The following is a 21,457-nucleotide window of genomic DNA, read 5'->3' as shown; positions in this document are numbered from 1 at the left end:
ATTAGAGACACATGAATAATAATTGAAATTGAATCCTACGTCACAAGCGTGATAGAATTTGTACAATTCCTGTAAAAAGCTATGTTACTTATTACAGATGAAGGATTGCTTAAGTAAGATTGATTTTTACATACGTAGAAATAATGATGTCGATTGACGTATTCAACTGATGATGATCAAACTAAATCGATGAAAACATCTAAATAAAGGTCGACGTTCTTTTAGTATAACAGATAGTAAGGGAATATTCTTTGAAATAAAGCTAATTACTATTGGAATAACTGTACTAAAAATAAATAATAACTTCAAAAATTTCAGACTTCTTGAAATATATTGTTAAGCAATAGACGTATAAAACTAGTGATATTATAATAAATATTATAAAAGTAATAAAAAGTAATACTATAATAATAAAAATTTGAGGAAATTTAGTTTCATAACTTTTAAACGAGACTTTACAAATTGTCGGAATATTTGTAAGACGTCAGAATTCGATGCTGTTCTATGTGCTATAAATTATATAGGTAACGTTTTATAATAAATCGAAAGATTGTTGCATTTTGACATTTATATACTCTACTTTAATATACCGTAGAAGAATTTTCCTTCTAATCTATATTTATTTAAATATACGGCGTAGAAGTCAACGTTATACCAGTATCCAAATACTTCTGGAAATATACCCGCATATTTGTAACTCCACCGATAGATCTCTTAACATTTCAGCCGTTCAATAAATTATTCAGATACGTTTTCCGTATATCACATTTTCGATTCCGGATCCGCCACTTCACCGACACATCGAAATATATACGACACCGCGAATTATCCTCCCGAAATAAACTCGGCAAGTTTGTGTAGCCGCAATCTACAAAATTCCTGGCTAGGTAAATACAAATTGCCGCGGGAGCATGAAAAAAACCCGAGGCCAGACAATTAAAAGACGCTTAAGGTCCATGCGGGCTTCATCGTAAACTCAAAAGAACCGTTTCATCTTTCTAATTAAAAGTAAATCGGGCCCCGGGAAGTTAAAAAAGAAAGCCGCACCATTCGAGTTATCGTCACCGCCGGCAGTGTCAATAATACCGGATACAAAAATAATATAGGAGGACGCCGTGGATAAGAGAGAAAAGACGGAAAATGGTATTTCACGGGGTGTAGGGGGTGGGAGGACCATCCGAAAGAATTCGCGGAACGAGCAATTTCGCGATGCAAAATACTCGTATTTCAAACTTTCACCTCATTGCGATAAATTTGCCGGCGTGGGCCGGAGCCGCGCGGTGAAGCCTCGGCGCCCGAGTACATCGGGGGCGAACATTTAATTTACGGTCAGTTCAATGAGCGTCGAGCTTGAAAAGAGCACGGCACACCGGTTCGAGAATTGTTAATTGCGCCTCGGCTCGCCTGTTAAGTGTAGACATTAATTACGGCAACGCGAAATTGCTGTCGACAATTTTCTTCGCGCGGCCGGAGGAGCCGGACCCCGATATATTTTCCTATCGATGACGGGTGCCGTTCGCGCGCCCGTAAATACGAGCTAAGCCGGCGACGAAAAGCCTGCGGCGCGCAAATGACCCGGATCGGAACGATTTAGTGACATTTTGACGGAACTTTCTAGCCGCGAAAGACACTCACCGATCGGAAACTTCGAACGAAACCAATTTTCACGGCGCTGCTTTCGCATTTTCCGTGATTGCCTGGCTGCCGATTTTTATGCGAAATAAAAAGAACGCCTGCATTAATTGCAAGACACGGTAACTGTATAAGCATTTCTTCCAGTTTTTAATTATGTTAGCGCGTATAATAATGAAAGAATATTGAAATATATTTTTAAGTTTTTTAAAAGTTACTACTGTTCTGTATTTGATCTACTCATTTTTTGTCATAAATGCATCAATCTGCAGTCTAATAATTGCACACTGAATTCTTTAATTATTTAAAAAAATCATCAATTCATATAGAAAGCACTTTTAACTGAGATTGATAATATTTAGATTGCGAGTCTTTATAGAAAATGACATTTTCTTTATCAGTTGCTAGAAATTAACTTCTTATTTATTTGTAATTTCCTAATATATAAAATAGAATTAAGTTTCTTCTACTAAGCTTTTAATTAATATGTACCTCGTGGATTAGCTTTTCCCGTAAATAGCTAGACTGCAGATTTTTATACAAAATAAAAATTTTCTGTACCAGTTGCAAGAAAAATGAGATATACATATAATAAGTATACAATAGTAATACATATAAAATATATAGAATAAGTAGAAATTAGTACATCCACGTTCTTAATTTCTTCTAATATTTTTACTGTTTTCGATTATATCGACTGGTTGTTTATTACAACTATTGATTAAATTGCCAAATAAAATTGTTTTAAAAATAGGTTGACACTAATTAATGTGATATTTTACTCAATATTACTTAGACAATAATACAAAAATCCAGCTATATTAACACTGTGTAGTCCAGCATTGTTAAACCTTTAGTTATTCAAACTAAATTGCATGTTAAGCAATTTCTAAAATCTTTATAAATCGTATCAGTTACTAGAAAAATATCGCAGAAAAATTTCCCAAGGCAAAAGAGTATAAAAAAAACTATATTCTTTCTGACAAATCAAGTAATATTATTACGGCTACACGATATTGCATTAACACTTTACCAACCGGTCATTTGGTCCTGAACAAATATATCATTACAAAACAACTAAATCTACGAATATTTTCATATTTGTATAACAGTATCATTGAACAATATTTATTCGACCATTCTATTTCTTTCATTTCCATTTCATTCACTGCGAAAGGCATCTAATGTTTAAAAGATTATAGAATAATATGCGAGTTAAGGGAGTAGTACAATAAAGCACATTTACCTCAATAATATGTAATAAATCATTAGTTGCCACGACAATCGATTCACACAGGTCGGTAAAGTGTGAACTTTTAATTGGTCCACTGTCCAGGTTATCGACCGTTAAGAGCGGTATAGAAATCGACAGGATGGAGTGGCTTTTTTGGCAAAGTGTCACTAAATCTTTCGAACCGGATCAGTGTGCAGCAGCGTCTGTTACCGGTCGATGGAAGTTAACGCTCGTAGCATGAGACCGCGGGCCACTGTCGAATGATTAACGACGGTCTCGGTCTCTTGGCCGGTGCAACGAACCGGCGCCGAACTTTTCGAGGGTTCCCGCTTCGAGGACCGCAGAAGGAAGTTTCGTTCCGGTTCGTTTCACAGGAACCGCAGGAACGTGCATGTTACCGATCCATCCTGAGAATGGACTCGGCGATTCGACGGTTTTGCGCGCGGAATTTTGTATCGGTTCCGTGTGCGCATTTCACGATCGGTCGTCTACCTGCTCGATGTCTGATCGACACGGATCTCCTTGCTCGGCGATTAACACATTTCGCGCCACGTGTGCCACCGATGGTACATGCTTGCATGTTTATTTAACCCTTTGCGGTCCGGAACCATTTTAAATCAAATCCAAAATATTTTCTCAAACTTATAGCGTTCCCATTTTACATAATCTGATGCATTCTCCACATTATGGAATTGAATTTTTGAGGCTCGTTCAACAGTTAATAGGTTCTTAACAATTTTTTGAATATGAATAATCTTGGTAAAAATTATTTTCAAACATGGCATGATAATTTTCAGCGGCGTCTTAGAGTCGCCACTCGACTGCAAAGGGTTAACCCCTTGCCGTACTTTGACGAGTCCGACTCGTGATGGATATTCCTAGAAATAAATAATTAAATATTGATGTTATTCTATTCTTTAAAATTGGAAACAAATTCTAATCCCTTCTTATTAATATTTCAGTATACAAGTCAATTCAGGCACGGATTAAATATTAATGTTCTGTCCCTTCTATGAAATTGTGTCAATTGAAAAATTTCTAATCGCAGTGACTGTCCAGTAAATAGTACGTTAAGGGGTTAATGGGCTAAGAAATAGTTTATAACAAATGTATAATTACAGAATTAATTTCTACCACAAGAATGGATCGTAATGAATTTGTTTTATTATTATAAACGATTATTAATAATAAGAGATAATATAGCAGGTTTTAATAGAATAACAAATGACTAGTCGAAGTAAAAAGAGTCGAGTAAAAATAGCTCGGCGTAGAATGTGTTAAAGTTCTGGTATTCTCAGATCCGTGATTCGGTGTATAACAGCTAACACAATTTTGAATGCACTTAAAAAATGCTTAGGTCAAATGTGAAACTCGAAACAGCGTTAGACAACTACTTTTCGATTCGATGTTACCATTAACAACAATTAAGGAAGGAATTGAAAGAAATAATCGCGTCTGCTTGGCGAGATTTGCATCACAATTGCGTAAAAGGAATAATAGAAAATATCAAGGTAATACAAAGCAAAGGGGGGACTGATATACATCGTTAACATTAAAAGTAAATGTAATAGTTCGATTTAATTACAAACATTCGTTCATTTCAAATAACAGTATCCAATGATTTTTCTTATATGAAAATAAGAATTACAATACTATCGTTTCAAATTGAAGATTAAATATTGGATTGGCAATTAAGTGATTGCGGATTTTGTTAATAGTCTGATAAAGTTACCAATTGAAAATATGATATTTCAAATTAAATACGATATTCTTTAAGATATAACTGCGTATATCGCAGACACCATAGTTCGGTAAATTCCACGGTGTCTTATAAATTTGAGCAGCAGTATATTCCGGGGACGTTCCGTGATCGTAAAGATGGCGATTGGTCGGGGATCGGAAGTATCCTCCGCACGTTGTTCGAACGGGAGCACGTGGTCGCGGACCAGAAACGAAACTTGCCCGTGGAAGCGCGCGCCCTGAAAAAGTTTTCGCTCGGCGAAGTTGGCACGGGCCCGAGAGAGAGAAAGAGAGAGAAGGAGAGAGAAAGAGAGAGAGAGAGAGAGAGAGAGAGAGAGAGAGAGAGAGAGAGAGAGAGCACGCCGATAGAGGCGAAAACCATCGTTAATCATTCCCTCAGTGCGCCGGTGTTTTCTCATTCCGCGAAAGATAACTTCGATTGCTTAGCGCCGAACTGGTTGGAATTCCACGCCATCCGGGCATCATATAATTCACGTTCGCTTTCCCGCCGAACGTGGCGCGAATCGGCCCCGCGGATTTTTATTTAACTTACCGCCGAGTTATTCTTTCGCTACGGCGCCGCGTTTAATCTAGGCCAATGAAAAGTGAAACATATTTCGAACTAAATGCGATCTGTCGGAGGATATCGGCTACTTCTGCTTTTTGTACTTCGTTTTATGGGAAGAAGAAAACTGAATTTCCTTTTCTTCTTTAATTTTGTTTTCTTCCACTTCACGCTCTGTAAACAGCTTTTCGTATTGTCTATTTTCTGATTTGTGCTGTTGGCTTCTTTAACCCCTTATCGTAATATTTTCTTCATAGTTACAATGATTAGAAATTTTACGATTGTAATAATGTTTAAGAAAATAAATAAGTAACTGAAAGATAAATAAAATTAATAACTGAAATATATAATTAACTATTGTTAGAGATTTCTATCACGTATTGAACTCTTTAGAATATGGCAAAGGGTTAAAACTGATCTTCGTAAGAATATTTTATAAGCAACATGTTAACTTATGCATTAATAAATGCTGATGATACGTTAAAGAAATATTATTGCTCTTGCTCTTTTACTAAATATAAAATACTGTACTCCTCCATTTTTATGCAATTCAATAATTGCAAAATTAGAAAACTGAAATATTGCTGTGGCTACATTGCAAAAAGGTAACTATTTCATATAAAAAGGTTGCCCATAATTATTAAAATTAAGTCTCCGAATTTTCTTTTCTTTAAATACGTTTTACTTGTGAAACAACGAAAATGCAACAACAGAGCAAAAAATAAAGAATGTTCACTAAACACATTTACCACGACAACAATAAGAAAATTAAAGTATCCTTGTTTCCTGAAACCTAAACTGTAAAATCAAGTCGTACGACACATATTGCTATTTCAACGTTCTTACGCTTTGAAAAACCTAATAAAACTCGAAAAATATAACACGTCGCGGCACAAATTAATTTTCCATTCGGAGCAGGCATCGAAACGTCACAGGAATTTTCGTAAAATGGAATCGGCTCTTGCGAAGCCGCAATCGCAGAAAGAAGAGATCGCGAAAGATTACACGTCGGATGGAGAACATTTCCAGCTGAAAACCGTCGGCGTTCAGAAATCACTCGTCGCGCTATCGACAGCAACACACAGTGATTCGACGGTTTTCGGACGTTCGAGCTAAGCATTTTCCACTTAACGATCGCGCTGGGAAAAATTCCATCTTGTTCGGGAGCGTCATGGAATCCATTGTTCCCCGGATCTGACGTATCGGCTTCGGCGCACCGGTGCCTGATTATCCTTCATCTTACCCCCAATAATTCTATCGTTTCGACGGCGGAACGACAGCGGCGTGTCACCGAAAATTGGAAATCGAATCTGCCCGGATCCCGAAGAAAGAGGACTCCGAAACTCATCCGTTCCCTGATCCCGGAGTCCGCGGGACTTTCTACGGCTGGCGGTAGACACACGCGGAGCAAGTTGCTCCGCCCGCCTCGAAATCCGCGAGAAGTTATTTCGTTCGTGATATCTCCGCGTTCCCTTCCACCTACGGGCGCCCTTCCCCATTTTTCACGGGAAACCTACTTCTCGCGATTTTGTACACGCTACAGCGACGCGGCTTTTACGAGCCGAACACCGAGACGGTTGTGCGTGACCGAGAATTTGTTTGATTTTTCCGAGAGTATGGTAGTTGTAAATAAGCGACACAAAGCGGCAGCTCTTTCGAAAAACTTGGCAACCATTCTTAACCCTTTGCGCTCGAGGCTATTTTAACACTTTATCGACCGGTCATCCGATCGTAACAATTTTCGTTTCTATTTCGATTTTATTTATCTTATTAATCACGAAAGATATTTAATATTTAAACATTTATATAATAATATTGAAGCTTGTGGTACAATCTAACACGTTTATCTCAATAATAGATAATAAATTAGTGGTTACTATGGCAACAGATTTATAAGCTACCAATTTGGGGAAAAAGCCGATTTATAGGCTACCGGTCGATAAAGTGTTAACTCCAAGTTCAAAATTATTTTGAATGAACGACAGTATCTGCATTTTCTATAACCAATTGCGATAACTTATGCATACGAAACTGTAAGTTCTTTAAAGAAACAAATTTAACAATGTAAAAATATTTTCAAAACTTCGTACAACAATCTTGAGTGGTGATACAGAGTCATCGCTCGAGTGCAAAGGGTTAGCTTCGTTCGATTTCAATGAAAGTTGTCACTGTCATAGCGTAGAATTTCAATGCACATTGCACTCTTACAACAATGATGTGTACTACGTAATGAACGAATGATTAATTAGAAGGTGAAAGGTTGTCAAAAATGAGCCCGCACCGCTGGGCAACTGTTAACCCTTTGCACTCGAGTGGTGACTCTGAGGCACCACTAGAATTGTTCTATCACGTTCCAAAATAGATTTTATACTAACAAAATTTAGAAAATTGTTAAAAGTATGGCAAAATTTAGATTTAGAAAATTGTTAAAAGTATAGCAAAGTTTAGATTTAGAAAACTGTTAAAAGTATAGCAAATTTTAGTTTTAGAAAATTGTTAAAAGTATAGCAAAGTTTAGATTTAGAAAACTGTTAAAAGTATAGCAAATTTTAGTTTTAGAAAATTGTTAAAAGTATAGCAATGTTTTGATTTAGAAAATTGTTAAAAGTATAGCAAAGTTTAGATTTAGAAAATTATTAAACGTAAAACTGTAAGTAAAACAATTTCCTATGCATGAAATGCACTTTGTCGCATAAAATAGAAATAAACACAAGACAGAAAAATTATTTCAGATTTTGCAATTAAAATGGAGAGCGTAAGAGTTTGCAGAGTGCAAAGGGTTAATTGTATACAGGGCGTGCCCTGTCTGTGCGTAACGAGGGTTAAAACGACGGAGTGGATATTTAGCGCGGACTTCTTGTTGCTGCGTGTAGTTGAACAGCTTACCTGATTCGAAGATTACTTCGCTGAGCATGATCCAACGGGCTGCGAAATACAGCTGCAGTTTCAGGAACCGGCCGGCACGGGAATGGAGCTTTATGGTAACGTCACGTGCCTGCTCTAGCACCAGGTCCGGTATATAGGAGAACTGGACCGGCTCCCCGTTGAACTGATTCCCACCGGCACCGAGATAAACCTTCGCGTACGAAAAGACCTGCCGAGAAATCACGTGCATGCTCTCAGTCAGCGTGCTCAGGATTATGTACACATCGACGCGACGGCGACACCACGTGGTCGTCCTACCAGGGGTGATTCCATAGCCGAAATTAGTCGAGAATACGCAGCGACGAAATTGTTATCGACTTGATTGTAAGTCCTTTAGATTGACTCTTTATCCACTGGCATCGATAGTTTTTTATTTGACACGGATAAAATGTTTAGTGTAAAACTTATTTGTACACTGGATTTCCAATTTTTGACAAAATGTCAATATTTTAACTGTTATATTTTCGCGAAAGGGTATTGTATAATAATAAATTTGAACTCATTTTGAAGCTTGAAGGTTTTGGTTGTATAGTGCATCGTTCAGGTATTTTTAACAATGTGCACTATAATTGGGTAATCAAAAATTGATTCTTCTGTTAGGAAACCGTATAAATGAAAGTAAATTGAGATGTAAGGAACAAAGTATCGATCTGTTAAGGATATTAATAAGAACAGTATTAAATCATTCATAATCAACGACTTTATATCAGAGAAGGTCTTTTCATCGCAACAGCTGCTCCGTTAAAATAAATAGAATAGTTGAATACAAATAGAAATATTTTCTAGTCACAGAAATGAAACCATTTTAAAACTAAAACTACTCAACTCAAAACAGGACTTACGAATACTGTTTTATAAAGTTGTCAAAATTGTATTTATTCAAACTTTCAACAATATATATCATAAAATATGCTGGAATGAAAAGTATTATCTAAAAATTTCTAGTAAATACATTTTTCTAATATCAGCATTGAATTTCGACAAATAGATTGAACACAAAAAACGATCCAGCAAATAGTCTTTTATTTTCCACCTGAAATCATTTAATCGTCTTTTCTTCTTTCGTTTCGTTTTTACCGACATATTTCATACCTTTCTATAGTTAGTAAAAATATAATTGAATGCTCAAACAATGAAAAGTATCAAAGTTATTCCGATATAAAAGATTATACAAAGTATAATTCTAATAATCAGGGATTGTAGAAGAAAAACTGAGAAAGCAGTCATTCTGACCAGTTCGGTGACGTTAAACTCCAGACCGAGTAAATCGCGCAACGACATACACCGCCCGTGGATAAAGCAATCAGTAAACAGGGAGTAAATCGTCGGGCGTGATGGAATCGCTTCGTCTTCTTCTTCGTCGTCGCGAGATATGTGCACGGAATAGAGCATTAACTATTGGCTACTCCCGGTAATCTCGTCCTCCCGCGGAAGGCGCGCGCGCGGGGGGAAACGCTCGTGTCCCCGTCGATCGAATTAAAAATTTAATCCTTTGGCGATAGAGTCGCTCCAGATTCTACGACACGTTTTTTCCCTCGATAAATAAACCGTGTCCCGGCGATAGGATGAATTTCTCGTGGACCTTGTACTCGAAAGCGGAACATGATTTTTTGATTTAAATGATTCAACCGTGGGGTCTGGACTTGCCGTTCTTTAAACATTCAAATCACGGCGCGCCTCTCGATTTAGAGTTTTCCATCCCGGCCCTGGATAGTTAATAACGCCGCCGTCGCTTCGGCGTAGCAACAAATATCAATGTTCCCGCGATCCGCGTTCCCGCTACTTTCGGCTTCTTTTTTTATCGGCCAGATATTTGGAATGCGCGATGACGATCGCGCGACGGCATGCAAATTGCGAGAACGCACGCGCGAAAGTCACCGCGCGCCCAGAAAAATGCGAACTGCGTTTGGAATTATTTTTCCGCTGTAAAAGTATAACAGTAGATGGAAAACGAGCGCCATTGAATCGATCTTTTGTGAGTGAAAAATAACAATCGCGGCTTTTGTGCTGCGATTTTTTTTTGTACGTAGCCGAATCCTGAACGAATTCTAACGCATTTAAACAGAGTTTATATTTCATAAAATTTCACGATCATTTTCGGGTGGGCAAATTTTCGGGAACAATGAACCGTGAACATATTTTTCGCGTTCGAATTAGAGATGTTAGATAACTTTTGTGTTTCATAACACTAGATATGGAGTAAGGAAAATATTCGTCTTTTAACTTTCTTAGCCGTTTCCGTATAATTTAATGAACATTGAGAGAGAATACAGCATACCTGTACGTCTTTCGTGAAGTAGTTGTTCGTGTGCAGGTGTATGGCAGTGAAGTTACGCGAATAATCGAATTCGAAGGTGATTTCTACAGGTCGCCCGAGCATGTTGGGCGTGTCGTTTCTCCAACCGACCCATTCGTACCCTGTAACAGAAGGAAAACGACGGATTATTTCTCAATTGTTCGCGTTTGCATGAAATACAAATCTGTGAAATATTATTATATAACTTTTTAAATATTAACACTTAACCGACTGGTCATTCGGCTATAAACATTTATGTTATTGCCAAGTAATTGAATCTATTTATTTTATTTCCATCTTATGTATTATATTCATCGCGAAAGGTATCTAATATTTAAAAGACGATATAATAATATGAGAACTTATATTAATACCTTTACTGCAATAATAGAATAACAAATTGTTGATTGCTACAACAACCCATTCACAGGATACGGATCGGGAGAGAAAGTGTATTTATACGCTACCGACCGATAATGTGTTAAATATCTAACGCGATTAATAAAATAGATAAAATCAAAATAGAAACGTTAAACTAAATTTTTACGACCGAATGACCAGCCGTTAAATAATATTACATATAGCTATTGTAAATTTTACTGATTCTAAAAGATAATAAATAACTAAATTCTTTTATTATTTAATCTGGAGCAAAAGATTCTATATATATAAAAGTTTAATTTTATTTTTTTTCTGAAAAAAGGAACCCCTCATCTTTTAAATAATTTGGTTTCGTAGGTGTTTATACATGACTTTATATGTGTTGTAAATCGTAGAAGTGCATTGCTTAATCATTTTCGATATAAATAGATGCGTATATGTCTGTACTTTGAATATTCTAAAAATTGTTATTTTTTTTTAGAAAGAAAAACTAAAAACGTTTTACTACAACACTTAAAAAACTTTTGAAAAACGGGCTAGCTTTGCTAGTTATAATAATAACTTGTTATAAATATATTTCTTCTACGATTTATGTCAAAATGCTTATGGCAACATATTCGTAAATTTCGCACGCTTTAGGATCATTTTAGAATAATTTTTAAAAATTATACACAGTATGATCGATGAAACGCGTAACAAAATGTATCTTTTAAATATATGGACGCAGCTAAGTGGTTAATCAGCAGAGCTTGCACGAACGAAAAGTATTCGGTCCACAGCAATGGTAAGAGCCAAACGCGCGTAGTCTCTCTAGAGCGCATCAGCTGAGAGTCGTCCGCACGCAGAAGGTTAATGATTTAGGTTGTCCAGTTCTGGTCTAGAGCAAACTCGAAGATTATTCGCTATCGCATGTCAATGTCGACTGGCAAGGAGTATTATTGGATTCCGACCAATTTTGATGAAATTCTGTATACGTGTAAAGTACACGAAAACAATTTGCATGCATTTCCTTCATCGGTCGATACACGAGTTCGAGAAGAGGAATGCTGCTCGAGAGTTGGGTGCTTGAAAGCTATCAAATTGGACGCATGGAAATTAAAAGTACTTATGCAAACAGAGAAATTGCTGCTTTTCGATCGCATTCCAGTTTCTCAATATTATCTTGCTTTTAGTAATTTTAGCAATTTGATGATGCTCCCGTTTAGAGTTACTTCACTAGTTAGTTACTTTCTGAAGACTCCGAAAGCCTCTAGATGGAAAACGCAAACAAGGTGTTTACTGTATCGTTTGAAATAAATTTAGATTGAATTATTATTTAGTTTCGATACTAAATATTGAATACAAGTCACAACTATTATTATATTATAATTAATAATATATTATATTTATGTTTCTCAAATTCTATTTTGGTACAAATTTCATGTACTTTCGAATAATAATTGCCAAAGTATTTTAAAATGTTACACGACTTATGTTTGGAACTGAATCATTTATTTCGATAATGACCTCAGTCCATTTTGCGAAACATCGATCTAGCTATTTTAATATTTATATATCATGTCAAATCAGCGGAGCCTCCAGAACATATTTATACGAAAACATTGTACTGTCACTGTTATAAGTTACCAATATTCTTAAATTTATTAAAACGCAAAAATCTTTCAATATCTCAATTTTGAAATAAATAGACCTTGACTACTTTTGAAATACAAGGCTCAATTGATGTTTTAAGTCGCGTTTCAAATATTCTTCAAATACCGATCGGTTGTTCTACCGGGATCATTTCCAAAAATTGCATTGTTTGCAACAGTAAGCCTTCCGAGTAACGGACCAATAGAAAATTTCGCAACTGGAATTTCGGACAAATCATTCCAGCGTTTCATTCGCAGTCGGCCAGTGTTTCTGCTGGCAGTTGGCGGATCTGAAAAATGACATTGTACATTGTCGGATCGGATTACTCCATCGACACGCGACGATTCATAGTGTGGCGCTCATACGAACATCCGGAATAAAAATTATAACTCCTAAGCTACTCGGTTTTTGACTATAGTATCTGAATAATTTGTCAACGATGCATCGATTTATATAAGCAAAATACATACAAGTAAATTCATACAAAAAATTATTGTGTATTTTTTATTGAATATTATAATCTCATGTTTCTATAAGTGAATTTCCGCATACCTGTTGATTGATTATTGCTACATGTTTTCTTAACACTAAACCTACCATGCGCGGTCAAATGACCGTTTTTGAAATTTCGTTTAGAATTTCTCGTATACAACGTTACTGTATCACCATGTAGCTTCTTGACTTTTCCTATAACATACATACAACCCATTTTGCAATATTCACAATTTTCTTTATTGCTTACTTTCCAAAACAAATTTATAGCATGTCTAGTCTACTACGAGCGGTCATTTGACCATTTGAAAAATTCATGTTATTTACGACTATATTCTTCGATAAGCGCACTCCAGAAATTGTTTTACAAGTCTACAATGTAATTGTGGATCTACAGTGTAGAAAAACGCGCGATTGGAAGAAATGCATAGCGTTCTTTATACGACAATACTGTAAGCGATCTCTGAGATGATCGCTGGTCAGGCGGCGTACTGTTTATGTCTTGGAGATAAGATATCTATCTTTGGGAAATGAAATGGTTCGTCGATGGGAGGAGAAAGATGACTCTTTCTCTTTTGCGAAGAGAAAGAGTCATTCGAATAAAGATCTTTGCCAAAGAAGCAGCCCACCTAATTTCACACTTTGTGTCTTCTAAAATACGGTCTTGCGATCCGAATAGAGAGCATCAAAATTTCAAAGTGTGTTATAGAAATTATTACGTGGTATAAATAAGTGATAGTTTCGACACAGTCAACAGAGCTAAAAATATTTTGTGATATGATTTACAATTTTTTGTATTTCTGGTCTCAATATTTTGCCCTGTTTGATTCATGTTTTTATATTTTAGTTTTTACTTCTTTTACTTGGATTTTATATAAAGAAACGATAGGTGAAAAAATATCGAGGCCAGAATTTTTATTTCAATTGGCAGAAGAGCTTGGGACCGAATATCAGAATGAGAGACAGCTAAGCAAAGAATGTTCATCAAAAACAATAATAAACACAGCTAAAGATTCTTCTGGACGGAAATCTTGTCAAATAAGATATTGTAAAGTCAATAAGAGTCCGATTTGAATAGGCTGTAATTTCTATATTCATTGTTAAGAAGCTGTATCTTTTTTTCCAAAAATGTTAAGACAATGGGGCTTAGCAAGTTTTAAGGGGCAAAGTCTCCACTTTAATGTGTACCAACTGATTTTTACTGTCGACCTGAAAGATATCGAAAAATATTGAAAATCGTGGGTGAAGCGATGCCTCTTGGACTCGAAATATTGTTAAACTTTGAGCTATCGTAACTCTTTTATAAAAAACCGTACAATAATGAAAATTAGCGCATTTTTTAGAGCAAAGTCTCTTCTTTAGTTTGCGATAGTCGTTTGTTAACTTGACCCTTCGGAAGCACCAAAAACGTTCGGAAAGCCAGGAGGCCAAAATCGGCCCGTGGAGTCCGATTTGAATAGGCTGTAATTTTTATATTCATTTTCAAGAAGCTGTATCTTTTTTTCCAAAAATGGTAAGACAATGGGGCTTAGCAGGTTTTAAAGTGTAAAGACTCTACTTCAATGTGTACCAACTGATTTTTACTGTCAAAATTTGTATAAAATGTAAAAAATACGTATGTGTAAAATGTGCAATACAAAATGCTGTAATTTGTAAAAAATGTGATGAAAGGTAAATAAAACTTTCTAAATAGAAATGTGGGGAGCGGGTTTTTATCGTAGCAGTAGAAAAATATTTTATTGACTCTCCAATTGGCTAAAATCTCTTTCTATATTAAGATACATATGTTTTTTTTTGAAGCGGTCATTTGACCGCTCATGGTCCGAGTAGTTATACATGAAATGTCGGTAGGTTTACTGTTAAGTATCTCTGAAAACAGCCACTTTTCGCAAAAAGAGTATTTATAGTATTGAAATGTACTGTCCGTAGAATTCCAGGATATTTTGTGTTATTACTATATTGCATATAAACTATATAGAAATAACATAAATCGATTAGTTACGATCATATAACCCCTGGCCATCATTTTCTATAAAAATTATAAAATTGCTTTCTGATCCTACGGCAATATAAACAAGTTCCGTTGTAAACTCTTTTATACTGAATCTCTTACTCGATTGTTTGACCATTCCGTTGTTAAGCATAATTATCTAGAACCTTAACGCATCATGCACGCAATAATGAATAGATACGAAACATCGAGTTTTTCAAATTTTGTCCATCGACGGCTGTACCGTGCCGCCGTTCGATAAACGAGACAATAAAATCTGCAACATAAATAATCCACGTGGCCCGTGCGTGACGCGAAATTTGTTTGCGCGTGGCACCAACAGCGCGGGAAGCGTTCGCATCAAACGAACAAATTGTTTCAACAGGGTCGCATTTGTTGCAAATTGCACGAGGCTCTTTTACCAGAAAGTTCTGGCACGCAACCTATTTTCGCCCGAACGACAGCTGGTCTTTGAATGTTACCTTAATTAATTGCCAGCTGAATGCGAAATAGTAGGCGTTTCGCGCAATCTGTGACTGCATTGAATTCCGGAGCTTTCTCTACAAATGAAGGAAAAAATAGAGGTCATCCATTCCGGCATTCTCCCGATTCTGTTTCTCTCTATTTCTATTTCTCTCTCTCTCTCTCTCTCTCTTTCTCTCTCTCTCTCTCTCTTTCTCTTTCTCTCTCTCTCTTGCGCTCTCTCTCTCTATGTCTCTTTCTATCTCTCCATCTCCCTCTATCTCTATAGCTATCTCTCTCATTCTCTCAGAAGTTTCTCGCGGACTGCATAACTGTATTTGTAATGAATACATTACTGAGAGCGTAAGTTTCTCGGGTCTCACCTACGGGCGCACAATCAGTACAATATTCTCTCGATGTACGTTGATTTGATGCGCGTCAGGAGCTAGTACTCAATTTTAAGACAAATCAACCAACAAGTGAAGTTTACCTGTGTATATGCAATCACTGGACTACACAATATTATTCCCATAGGGTATAATGACTTGCTTAGGACTATCTCAAGACTAGCTTAAAACTAGCTCAAGATTAGCTCAAGACTAGCTCAAAGCTAGCTCAAGACTAATTTAGGACTAGCTTAAGACTAGTTCAAGACTAGCTCATAACTAACTCAGGACTAATTTAAAAGTAGCTTAAGACTAGTTCAAGACTAGTTCAAGAGTAGCTCGAGACTAACTTAAGAATAGTTGAAAACTAGCTCAAGACTAGCACAAGATTAGCTCCAGACTAGTTCAAAGCTAGCTCAAGGCAAGCTCAAGACTATCTCAAGACTAATTTAGGACTAGCTTAAGACTAGCTCAAGACTAGCTCAATACTAGCACAAGATTAGCTCAAAGCTAGCTCTAGACGAGCTCAAGGCTAGCTCAAGACTAGTTCCAGATTAGTTCAAAATTAGCTCGATTTTCTATTGTAACAGAGAATTGACTCCGTTTCTTACAATATAGAATAAAATTTAAACAGATGCTATCATGAAAATGTTTTAATTGTACTCATCCAAACAATACTTTACACGATTGGAACAGTCAATATAATTGAATATAATTGTACTAATAATTGAACGATTTTCTCATAATGACTACTATGAATGCATTCACTTCCAAAATATACTATACATTCTTTAGTCTGTATTAACTATAGTGTAATGCCTCGTAAGGAAAAGAAATTTTTATTAGTATTTTGTTACATTTTCAGAAATGGTGATTATTTCATTTAACAAGAAATAGTAAAAGGAATCTATTCATAGTCATTTTACTACACGGTGATTACATTAAAAGTTCTCTGCCACTACCACTATCACTATCAGAATAAATTATACGTTCCGCCATTCCGAAGATTAAAGATAGCACTTCATAGATAATATTTGCTAACTGCCATATTTATTGATGCGAAACAGATTATAAAAATTTACAACACATACCCGCTAATACGTAACAGAACAAATGCTAACCAACAATAGTCTGATATTCAAGAGAGGTCAAAACGCAATTAAGCGAGAAAATCAGTTTCCCAATATATGTATCTTCTTTATAAAAATAGCGCTGATAAACTGATGATAATTAGCACGCGAATTCCACAGGTTAATAGTTACTCCATATCTCCATGTTCTCCGTAATAATAAATTTGCGGCAGCATAACATGTGTCGATTAATTACATAAAACAGAAATTAAATAAAAACTTATTATACTCGTATAGCTATATCATATTTAATAAATTATGCTTGCGCCTTGAAACCAATGATAGAACAGGTGTAAAACATTATTCTTCAAAATAGGACGAACGTTAATAATACATAAATAATTAATTAACAATAAAGTTAATATTAATACTACAAAATGCATTGACAAAGTACTATTAAAAACAACAAAATTTATGTCATAGAAAAAACCAAATTGTTTAGAAGAATATAAGAAATTTAGAATCTTGCTCAAGAAATTAATGTAATAATTTAAACAAAAATTATTGTATAAATTTGATCTATATATATATAAATACCCTGCAATTGTAATCTCACTCGCTAATTACCAGTAAGTAAATGCGAAATTAAATAAACATATTTGAAAGGAAGAGATTGATTTTCGTTTGCGATGTTGCAATGGGATTAATGACTATTTTAACTACAGTTAATTATAATCAGCAAGGGGATAGTTTCAATTAATCCATCTCACTGACGGATGGCGCATTGATAAGGTAAAGCTTCTGATTACTCGAAGCACGGTGATTTAACATTTAATACAGAATGTCTGGGTAGTTGAACGTATGAGTTCGTACCCCCTTACGTGATCGATGAATATTATAGTCTTCTGTTTGGATCGAACTGTCGACATGTTAATAGTAGAGTGTAGTTCCTAGATGGTTAGTAATTCAAGTTGCTGACTCTATCCAGCGTCACGGAGCGCTGTAACTTTACGATAGTGTGGTAAAAGTTTAATCACCCAAGGTAACCGGAGACCTTCACCCAAATGTGAAACACCGTCAGCGTCAGTTCCATATAATAGGGCAGAATTACCATGCAGCAAAGTAATCACCGATCAACTAAATCCTAGCAACGCCAACAAAGAATTTGGTTTATTACTTTTATTTAAACATATGTTATCATTAACTCTATGATCACTCGACAGTGTTACTGGCGACTCTATGGAATTATTATTTGCCGCAAACGTGTCCATAAATAATCAAACATTAAGAGTTTTCTGACCGTTTTAATTCATATCGCATTTTATGAAAAAATAAGTATTTTTGTTTTCTTTCTTATATTTTGATAATAATAAATAATACTTTAATTATCAAGACCACTTCGCGCTTGTGTCGTAATAAAAGAGGATCGTTTTGGGATTAAATTGTAGAATCCGTGCATTTATATGAAACACAAACAAGCGCGCGTATCGCATCGAAATAAAAAAAAAAAGAATGAAAGTCGGTTCAAAATTAATAAAGCACCGTTTCATCCTCGATAAATTTGTGAATAAATGAGACAAATTTGTTCGTGAATTCCCCGGAAAAATTCTGAATTCGCGGCGATCGTCATTAAGTATTCATTAAATTGCGAATATTTCTGCATTTATATTGCAAATCATAAAAAGGCAATAAAATATAAAGAGAAATTAAATGCAATGTTGCCTGCATTTTAATGCTTCAACGAGGGAAATCAATTTTCATTCGACTCTCACATCGCGTCGGGCACTAACCGACGTTCGGATAAAATCTCGAAAATTTCGACGATCGGCGGGAAAAAAACTGTTGGAAAACTGTATCGGGATACATTTTTATTTATACCGGCGCTGGAAATAAAAGTTGCTCGCGAATGAATACACGAACACGAATAATAAATTAGGCTGAAAATATTATAAAGAAGCGTAAAAATAAAAATACGAGCAACGCACAAGCATGGATAATAAATTAGGTTAAATTGTTTAATACGGCGTTGTTCATGTTTCTACATTGTTGTAATAGAATAACTTACTTAGAAATGATCACAGTAATATTAAATTGGTAATTAATAACTAACTTTTCATTTTTCGCTCAAAAACTGTCATATATACTTTGTTAAATATTCCGTACTATTTACATATTTCACTTATGACAAAATTCGTACTTGCATAAAAGATATCAATATATAATTCAAATGTTTGAAGAAATGCGATATAGATAAAGAACTATTTAATTTGTCGGCAAATTCGAACGTGTCACTTTAGATACAAAAAAAGTTTCTGAATGCTGGCGGTTAATACAGCATCAATCTTATTATATATGATTCAATGCAAAATTAGTATGGACTATATTTCTTTTTAAAATAATTTTTATCGTATTTTTATTGAATACTGGTTTTTAAACTTTTGAGAATAAACGGGCGACACAGGTGAAATTTGATCTGAACGCTAATTGGGGCCCACAGTACCAGGAAGCCAACATGTGTCGGACGCCAATAGGCGCCAACAGTAGTCAAAGGGTTAAACAACAAATATCGTCTATTAATTTCACATAAAAAAAGAAAGGAACTTATGGGACATACTGATACTTCCATGTACCGTTTCGATCACATAATCTCTCTCTCTCTCTCTCTCTCTCTCTCTCTCTCTCTCTCTCTGACCTTTGATTACGCACTATCAGATATGTCTCCCAATCACCCAAATTGTATGATTTCGAACGTGTCGGTGCAGCAAGGGTAACGAAACGCGTTTCGATGACCGGAAGTGTCCTGTGGCAGCGAGCCGCAACGGCAGTTATTTGACGCATTCTGCCATTGGATTACACGGAATTCGGGTAGATGGACTGGTGCACACGCGTCCCGCGGGACCGAACGGATTGAAAATGGACTGCAATAACCCTAAAGTCGGCGCGCGACGCGGCACCGCGAGTTACGCGTTTTTCCGAAGCAGTTCTCCGTTACTTTTCGCGGTCCGCTTTGAATTTCCGCCTTTAAACTAGACGGTGGCTGCGGTTTCCTGGCCAAACTTTCGGCCGCATGCGCGAATTCGGGAATACTACGGTTGCCTCGCCATTCCCGGGATGAACCGCCGGAAGTTTAGTTAAGTCTGGATGGCGGAGCCGGAGCGCGCGAAACGTCAGCACGCTGACAGCTGTGTTTTTCGTTCGCGCCCGCCAACACACGAGTTACGGACGATTGCTCCTACTATCTTGGAATTCGCAAGTTTAATTACCGCAGGACTTACCAGACGCTACCGATTTCAATTAATCACCTATCGCGAGATTTACAGTTTATTTAAACGTCGCCCCACTACGAAATTAACCGTTTGCACTCCGCGTCATCATGGATGTTACCCACCAGCACTTCTGATCCCCTATATTATATAGTATACGTTTGGGTACTATACGTACTGGTCAATTTTATTTTTAGTTATTAACCCCTTACACTATGATTCTTTTCATGCTGTGTTAATTAAGAACTATTTATTCTTAATACTTTCTTAAATAGGACTAGACAATTCATATTTCTTGTATTGTCTTTATTTACTTTCGCTTCTTTACTTTGATAAAAGAAGACTTAAATTTGGTTTCGATTTGAAATAAATTAATAATATTCATATTTCGTGGATCATGCATACAATTTTTATCACGAGTCTGACTCGTTATTATAGTGTAAGAGTCTAAGTTAACACTTAGCATAACTTCTAGATTAATTTCTATAGAGATATGATTTTTTCACAGTTATTTAAAGTAAACTGTATACAAAATATATTTCTTTGCCAAAAGACGAAGGCTGCCGTAGTTTAAAAGTTATACTAACATAGGGAATTTTTTATATATGTCACATATTACACAGTGTTACTTGTTTCACAGTGTTACTTGTTTCACATTTTATTGTTAGTAATTACTAGAAAATATATGATTCCTTATTGGGAAGTACGAGCTTTGTAGCATAAAATGAGCGAAAATATGTGACACCATGAGCACAGGACATGTTGAAGAATGCGAGTTCCATCGGTGGAAATATTCTATTCTTAAAACGTTCGACTTGAAATGTTCACATTTAAATATTCATAGTAACTAAAATATTATTTTCATTAATTTCTTAATTTTCGAGGTCCGTAGATCTTTTTAAAGCCATATAAATGGAATAATCATCAATTTGTAAAAATGGACTTTTCATTAAATATGTACCATCGAATTCTTTAAATCGGATCACCGCGCCTCGGTTCATAAGATAGCTAGAAGTTAATACACTGTACACCGTCGTTGCGCCAGCTCACAAAGATCCGTTCTTTACGCTATAAATCCTGCACACTTTTATCTCTCGTTCTCGACGAATTCTCCAAGGGAAGGGCGGCGGCGGCGGCGGCGACAGGGTGGCCGGATGAAAGAAGAAAAGGGGTCGGAAAAAGAAACGAGGGTTCCTTGAGCACGCCGGGACAGGCCGGGCTCCATTTCGACATTGTCGTAAGGGAATCGAAGGAACGGGGGCGGCTCTGCTCTCTTGGGCTGTTGCAGCAGACGCGGCGAGGGACCATCGAGCTTATTAAAACTTAGGAGGGTCTGAATCGTTCCGTTTCAATTCGGTATCCGCGCTCCTACCCCTTTCGGCTTCGGAT

General features: G+C 36.2%; 1 protein-coding gene across 1 annotated transcript in view; it reads right to left on the bottom strand.

The window, feature by feature from the left end:
* The window catches only part of Ddr (discoidin domain-containing receptor 2), a 385,161-nt gene that overhangs the window by 83,245 nt on the left and 280,459 nt on the right, over positions 1-21,457 (bottom strand). Inside the window, exons 8-9 of the mRNA XM_078185212.1 lie at positions 10,375-10,514; positions 8,058-8,265 (exon numbers count right to left, since the gene is read on the bottom strand). Coding sequence (XP_078041338.1) covers positions 8,058-8,265; positions 10,375-10,514 — 348 coding nt within the window. The remainder of the gene's footprint in view (positions 1-8,057; positions 8,266-10,374; positions 10,515-21,457) is intronic.

This window comes from Augochlora pura, chromosome 7, assembly GCF_028453695.1.
Source record: "Augochlora pura isolate Apur16 chromosome 7, APUR_v2.2.1, whole genome shotgun sequence".
Classification (NCBI taxonomy): domain Eukaryota; kingdom Metazoa; phylum Arthropoda; class Insecta; order Hymenoptera; family Halictidae; genus Augochlora; species Augochlora pura.
The sequence above is the reverse complement of the archived record's forward strand: the minus strand, read 5'-3'. Positions and strand labels throughout refer to the sequence as shown.